Consider the following 7,513-nt stretch of genomic DNA (forward strand, 5'->3'; position numbering starts at 1 on the left):
CAAATGGAGAAGGTTTGGGCCAGTAGTGAAGAGGAGACCAAGTATGTGTCCTGCTCTCTCCTCTTGCTGCTCCCCTGGGCTTCCACGCCCTGACTGCACCTGGACTGGACACACTAGGAGCAGAGCAGTCCTCGCACATGCAGTACCTGTGAGACCCAGCAGAGGGCACACTAGGAGCAGGAGCAGTTCTCACACTTGGTCTCCCCTTCACTGTGACACATTTAGCCAGCAGCTCTTGCAGTCAGAGATACCAAGAGTCCACTGCATGTGGGTGTGATGTCGTCAGAGTATGTGAGTGGAACGGAGTGGCAGAAAATTCCACCCCTCGCTAAACGCTTCTGTAATCACGCCGCTCCAACCCTGCTCCAACTTTACATATTCCCACTCTTCGCTCAGAGCGTGCTGCGGTCCCTCCGCTCCATTGTGTTTTTCCCATTCTGGGCTCCCCACTCAAGCCAGAAAAATACTTATTTTTTTAATATGTATTAAAAAATATGAGTTCTTAGTTTAACAATATATGAGATAAAAACATCACTTTAGAACTATTGAACTGAAAGAAAGCCAAAATTATTGTAACAGCAACAACAAAAAACCCAATAATACTGTTTATACAACTGTGCATTGTGCAAAGACACATCACTGTAGACAGTAAACTTTGACTGGATTTTGACACAGTCATCTTTTTAGATTCCACAGTGAACCCTTCATGGTAGTGATGACATCACCACACTTGTGTTCACTGTTAGGATTTTTACTTAGGGAATTCTATTTTTGACCATTTTCATGATCTATGTGAAAACACCCAGAGTACTCCAAGCTTGTAAGCACGTACGGTGTGATTTAAATATGGCACGATGTTGTGTTGCGCTGTAGAGACACTAAAGTGATCTTGCGCAAGAGAAAACCACCAGCACTCCATGTTTTGGCGCCTCACTCTGAGTCAAACTGTGTCACTCTGTTCCCATTCTGCTTTCACTCCACACCGCTCACATTCTCTGGCTGTAGTCAAGGTGATTATCCCTGTAAAATAAAATATGAAGGATTCCTGACACCTTTTTGGCAACCCTCCGCCGCCTTCTTATCGACAGCACAAAGTGCTCTCAGTGTATAGATGTTAAAATGAACAGATTTAGGCTCCTTATCCATCTTATGCAGACACCTAGATTGTTTATTTGCTAATTGGACTACACAGATTGCATAAACAAGTCTACTGGCATTTCCTAATAGCCCACCTTATGTAAAGGTAGCTGGGGTTATCAGTGTATCGACTATACTGATATATGACCAATTCTGAGTTGTAATGCCTGCTGTGTGCTTATAGTTGGATTCAGAAATATAATTGCATGACTTCAGCAAGTCTGTTTAGAACTGCCGTAATCAGTTTTAAAAGTCCTTGCTAACTTCCCCCAAACTTAACCCTTCCACTTATCTATAGAGTCTGTTGATCAACACAGAAACTATTGCACCGATTTGGCTAAAGGAGTGTGTAGAACTGTAGAGTCTATTGGTGATGTAGTTAATGATCAAAATAGTAAAAGATCAGCTTAGGATTTCTTTATAAAATATATCTGTATGATATAGAATTAAGAACATCTTAACCACTGTAACAGTTTTTGACATAGAAAGACCGCCTTCCTCATCAATAATGAGGTAAAACAATGAGAATAACGGAAATAAGGAAATACAAGGATGAATCTGATTATATTACTAATTTGATTAAAATGGTTCATGTAGGAGACTGTTCTTGACATTGTGACTTTTCCAAAATAAAAGCCAGCACGAGAAAACCTGTAAATGGTTGTACAAATAAGAAAGACAGAAAAGGAAAAAGTCAAATTAAGAAACAATGTAAAGTTAAGCAAGATGAAGAATGTCAATGCGCTGTTACCTCTGCTGATTAGCTCCTTAATTAGTTAACTGCATTTTTAGTATTTTGCTTATAAAATCTGTTAGTCAATCTAATGCTAAATAGTGTTTCAGGGAGAAGAGGTTTTGTTGTGGAATGTTGTGATCTACATAATTAAAAAACAAGAAAAAACAGTTGAAGTGGAAATGGCTTAAAGATTGTTCTTGTTTTAAAACATGTTGAGACACCGAGACATCATCAAAGCCAACAGAGCTCACTGTGTCAAAAAAAAAAAAGATCTCTGTCAATTCAGACGTGTAGTCAGACTAGTGTGGCTAGGAAATACAGTTTTGCACTTTATTGATACTGTCATAGTCAGGACACTTGAAAAATTTAACAATAGTCCCATTTGGAAGTAAAAAAAATACTTCTAAATGGGATTATTCTTAGCACAAATAGAGCAAAATGCTATTTTTTCTTTTTCTTTTTAAAAAATCTGTTTTCTGTTTTAAAATGTACTTTTTTTTTTTTTTTTTTTACCAAGAGTTTTATTCGTGCAGAGTTTGAGTAGCTATTGTGGCCGAGTGTTGCAGTCATGTGTCTGGCAAAAGGAGCTGCTGCCTGTCTGATTTCCTCTAGTTTTGCTTCTTTTGTAAATGTATTCTGTCCTCTTCCTGGTTGAGGGAGGTTGAAATGCCAAAAACGCTGCAGTTTTGTGCTCAGTGTAAACCTGCCGTTTTGACATCACTCATGCCGGTAAACACTCAGGTATGGACATGAGCTCTGCCCATTAGAAACATCACTCCCTTTGACCGCTTCACCATCTGAGGGGCTGCACACAGTTTTCTAGAGGCCCGAATTGCAGCGATGCAAAAAAAAACAAAACTCCCAAAGACCTCCAGAGAGAAGCTGTTGATGACTGTCAGTGCGGAAAGGCTTTTAAAATTAGTTGTAAGGGCCAGGCTGCTCCCCAGTCAGACTCACGATGTCCAAATAGAGAAAGTTTGGGCCAGTAGTGAATCTCCCCAAGAATGTCAGTCTGCTCCAGTCTGTCCAGCAGCAGGTGTAAAAGACCAGATAAAAGGCTGCTGGAGCGCAGTGGGAGAGTCCAGTTGACCACTACCATGTTTAGCATGTTGGCAATTGTCACACATGCAGTACCTGTCAGACCCAGCAGAGGGCACACTAGGAGCAGAAGCGATTCTCACAAATGCAGTACCTTTTATTCTCTCCTTCACTGTGCCACATTACAGTGATCCATTTTAAGCCAGTGGCTCATGCAGTGAGATGGATGAACAGTCCATTGTAGGTGTGCTGCAGTGAAGGTGATTCCTGACTCCTGTTTCTTCCTGTGGTTTTGCTGGATCTCCATGAAAGCCATGTCTTGCCCTGCCTGCTCTGTGCTGTGATGTCACACCTCTCCTGGTGTGTGATTGGCTGCAGGTAGTGCAGGAGACCTTCATATCCAGTGTAGCTGTACCTTCACAGAGTCAAACATCTGACTGCGGCATAAAGCCTAAATAAAATATCGATTAATAGATCAAAATAAAATCAATTGGGTGACTTTATTGAGCAATTATTGTGCGATACATATGACATAAAATTGAAAATAACACACTTCACTGATGTCACTGTGCTATACTAATGTCACATACACTAAAGTGATGTCACTGCACTGTGCCAATCTCACACACACATTAGTGATGTCACTGATGCACTGGTCTCATGCACGCACTGGTGATGTCACTGTGCTATAATGATGCCGAATCAGCAGCATAAAGCATGTCATCATGTTTGTGTATCTGCAGGGGTTCACACAATGCAGCGGATGTACGGCTGTGAGATGGATGATGATGGAACCAAGAGAGGATATGACCAACATGGCTATGATGGAGAGGACTTCCTCAGTCTGGACCTGAACACTGCCACTTATACTGCCCCAAATTCTAAAGCTTTTATTACTAAGCAAAAATGGGATGCTTTAAAAGTAGGTTCTCAAAAGAAGGCCTACCTGGAGAACACCTGTATTGAGTGGTTACAGAAGTATGTGGCTTATGGCAGAGACACTCTGCAGAGGAAAGGTAGAGTGTGTGATCTGCTCTGTTAGTGTAACTGCACCTGCTATTCATACACACTGCATTCTCCCTCATCACTGTAAACCTGCTGCTCAGACACACTGCATACTGCAAATCAGCACAGTCAGTAAACATTAGTTAAATGGAACACATTCCACAACTCACTGTCAAAGTATTTATAGCTACACATTCTAATGCTCACTCCAATATGAATAATCTTTACCTCTCACTTTCTCCCGATTGCTCTCTCTCTCTCCCTCCAGACCCTCCTGAGGTGACCCTGTTCCAGAAGGACTCCTCTTCTCCAGTGGTGTGTCATGCTACAGGTTTCTTCCCCAGAGGAGTAGAGATCTCCTGGCAGAAGAATGGAGAGGACCTGCATGAGAACGTGGAGCTCAGAGAGAGGTCACCCAACCAGGATGGAACCTTCCAGAAGAGAAGCGTTCTGACAGTCTCACCTGAGGAGCTGGACAAGAATGAGTACACCTGTGTAGTTCAGCACAGTGGACTGGAGAAGGACTTAGTGCTGAGAGTGGCTGATCGCAGAGTCCTGAACACAGGTAGGAGAAACCGGAACACAGGTAGGAAACTTAATTTGAAAGTGAAATGGAACATTGAAAGTCACTGTAGGTAAGATGTAGATAGTGGAGGTCTACAGTGATGTCACAAACTGGTGTTTCAGGTGGAGGGTTGGTGTCATCATTGTGACTGTTCTCTTCCTCATTCTCATTGGCTGTGCTGCATGTTTCAGGCGGAGCTTTGGTTGGTGTCATTGTTGGTATACTTGTGGCTGTTCTTCTCCTGGTCCTCATTGGTGTTGGATTCTTCATCTGGAGGAAGAGGAATGAGAAGTCATCTGGTAAGGGAGGAAGGAGTTACATGTGAAGCTCAAGAGAATAAATTCAGACACTTGTTGGATTCCATATGTTGAGTTTTAGAAGTATATTGCATAATATTCAGACCTAAATACAATGTAAATACAGATTCTAATATGACCAAGTGTGTTAGAATGCTTTTAATTATGCAATTCTGTTATGAAGTAGACCAGATACTGTACATTGTTTGTATAATAATTCCATATGCATTGTGTGCCTTTCAGACTTCAGACCTGTTGCACGTGAGTGAGCTTTTATGGCACTTTTATTGTACTTAAAATTAGTGTTTCACTTGTATTGCTTAAGCCTCTTTATCATCAGTCTCAGTGTTTAACATTAATGTGTTCAATATTTTACAGGCTCTGATGGAGACTCATCATCCACCAGCTCAGATGAAGGCCAACCATCTAAATGCTGAGAGGAGAGAGTGAGTCTCTGTTTACACTGATGTGTCATATCCAGCACTCTGTTGCTATACAGCATAACCAAAGTCTAAAGTGTCTAATCTACCATCATATCTTGCTGTGTGTGTGTTTTGGACAGTTGAAGAGAGAGATGGTAGAAGAATACAGAGGAGGGGATGATCTGAAGAGATCAGTCAAACAGCACTTACATTACACACACGTCTGCAGATATTGCCTTTCCTTCAGCTCTGTAGTTGTCCAATCATAATCACTCCTGTCACATGAGGGGAAACTTGGGTTTAAAAGTGCTGATCAGATTTTGTTTCTGAAACTGTATCTGTGTATAAAGGGATTAATGGAGATTATTACGATTGTATTTGAATTCTGGTGGTTTGGTCGTTTCTCTCTGAGCACTGCTGTAATGTTTTATGTTTCATACTCAGGACTGTTATCCTGCTGTGGAGAAAGAAAGATTCTTAATAGGGAAACTCTTAGTGATGGTACAATGTCAGGCCTTTTAAATAGTTTCTGGTTTCCATAGCGTGAAATTATTAAACATGCAGAATACAATTTAATTAAGTCTTCTATATCTTTCTGTAAGTCTTCTGTAACTGTCTCGGGACAGTGATTTTATTTTATTGAAGTTCAGCAGAGCTTTCTACAGCCATCCTGAAAGTCAGAGTCTCACTTTAATTTGATTAGTTTCACTTCAAACCATTTGGGCATATTGGGTTACCATGGAGACTGAGGAGAAACAGTCTGCACAGTCTGTCATTGTAATTCATGGTCATTCCCATATACAGAACTGGAGCTTCTCATCAGTAGTAGTGAACAGACCCACAGTTTATCAAACATCACTGATTTATTTAGCATAGTTCATCAGACATCACTGATTTATTTAGCTAAAAGCTACAAGAGAAAAATCTCAACATGGTGGAGACACTGGACCAAAACCACATGATATAAAACAGCTTCTGTGTTTCAGCATGGTTATGTATGACACACTGTTTTCATTTATTAATAACATTCAGTTTCTCAGTGCCTTTTTCATCTTTTGATGGTAATGTATCGCTTTTGAATTGAAATTGGGTCATTCAAATTTCACTAACAGATTTTACAAACCTAAATCAATTAATGTAATGAAGAGCTGTTTCACACTTCCATGTAGTTTAATATGCCTGATTATTAACACTTGAGATTGGAAATGTAGATAAATCAATTATTTATTTGCAATGATTATAATTGTTTTCATGTCATTTTCATGAAACGGAATCAAGAGAATCCGTTAGATACATAAAATTTGTTTGACCCAAATTTTGCATTTTATGTAAATCTTTTTGAATTTTTTATATTTGAAAAGCTGTTTCATTAGAGTAAATGCAGTGGGATTAACAATAAAGAAAATGTAAGAATAAAATAGACTTTTTCATTATCAACAGAAGCTATATAATTTTCATCTACAAGATCTGAAGTGTAATGTGTATGTTTAAAAGAGTTAAAGAAACAAAGCTAGAATTATATCAGTGACAGTTATCAAATCTTGTCTGCATCTGCTCAGCAGAGTTCATGTTACCCCAGACACGTCACTACTGCTGTATTACAGAGGTACAGAGTCCTACTGCAGGGTGTAGTTATAGCCCCACCCTCACATACATGTCTCATATTCAAGGTGTAGTTATACCCCCATCCTCACATACATGACATTCAGAGGCTCTGTGTTTAATGACCGGAGGAAGTTGTGTGTAGGTGTTTGTGTGTAGTGTTACCTTTGTGGTGACCGACAGGTAAACAGTGACCCTAATGTAGAACAGCATGTAGAAACTTACAGCATATAGTAACACCACAGCATGTAGTACAACTCATGTCTGGGGGCAGAAGGGTGAGTGTAGCAGTTAATCGTAGCAGTAGTGCAGGACAAACCGCAAAATTAAATTCTGTGTATGTGTAGGCAGCGTCTCATATGGGTAAACTGTTTCATATGGGTAAAGAGTTTCTCATATGTGTAAACAATGTTTCATTTCATCCACCACAAGACGGCTTTTAAGTCATTTTTGGAGCAGCTTCACATTGCTCTCCCTGTCTTAGTGGATAATGACAGACCATCATGCCTCTGGTCTGTGGGAGCAGACAAACAAAAGTGAATATGATGGTCATTCTGGGAGTTTCTGAGGAGCCTGGTCTTCTGCACACTTTCACCAGAGAAACGTTCTTTTAGGTCTAAACCACCTCAGATTTTTACACTGTAAATCCACAAGCCTAAAGGTTTTTGTGCAGGTTTCTTTACACCAGTTCCACTCAGTAACCCCAACCCTA

The 7,513-nt window shown here is 40.2% G+C and overlaps 1 protein-coding gene across 1 annotated transcript in view; it reads left to right on the forward strand.

Moving 5' to 3' along the window:
* LOC113569330 (class I histocompatibility antigen, Gogo-B*0201 alpha chain-like) overlaps positions 1-6,348 on the forward strand; it is a 74,137-nt gene extending 67,789 nt beyond the window's left edge. The window contains exons 7-12 of the mRNA XM_035526189.1: positions 3,655-3,927; positions 4,185-4,481; positions 4,673-4,780; positions 5,021-5,038; positions 5,156-5,223; positions 5,340-6,348. Coding sequence (XP_035382082.1) covers positions 3,655-3,927; positions 4,185-4,481; positions 4,673-4,780; positions 5,021-5,038; positions 5,156-5,214 — 755 coding nt within the window. The 3' untranslated portion in view covers positions 5,215-5,223; positions 5,340-6,348. The remainder of the gene's footprint in view (positions 1-3,654; positions 3,928-4,184; positions 4,482-4,672; positions 4,781-5,020; positions 5,039-5,155; positions 5,224-5,339) is intronic.
* The last annotated feature ends 1,165 nt before the right edge of the window (positions 6,349-7,513 follow it).

Source organism: Electrophorus electricus, chromosome 5 (genome assembly GCF_013358815.1).
Source record: "Electrophorus electricus isolate fEleEle1 chromosome 5, fEleEle1.pri, whole genome shotgun sequence".
In the NCBI taxonomy this organism is placed as follows: domain Eukaryota; kingdom Metazoa; phylum Chordata; class Actinopteri; order Gymnotiformes; family Gymnotidae; genus Electrophorus; species Electrophorus electricus.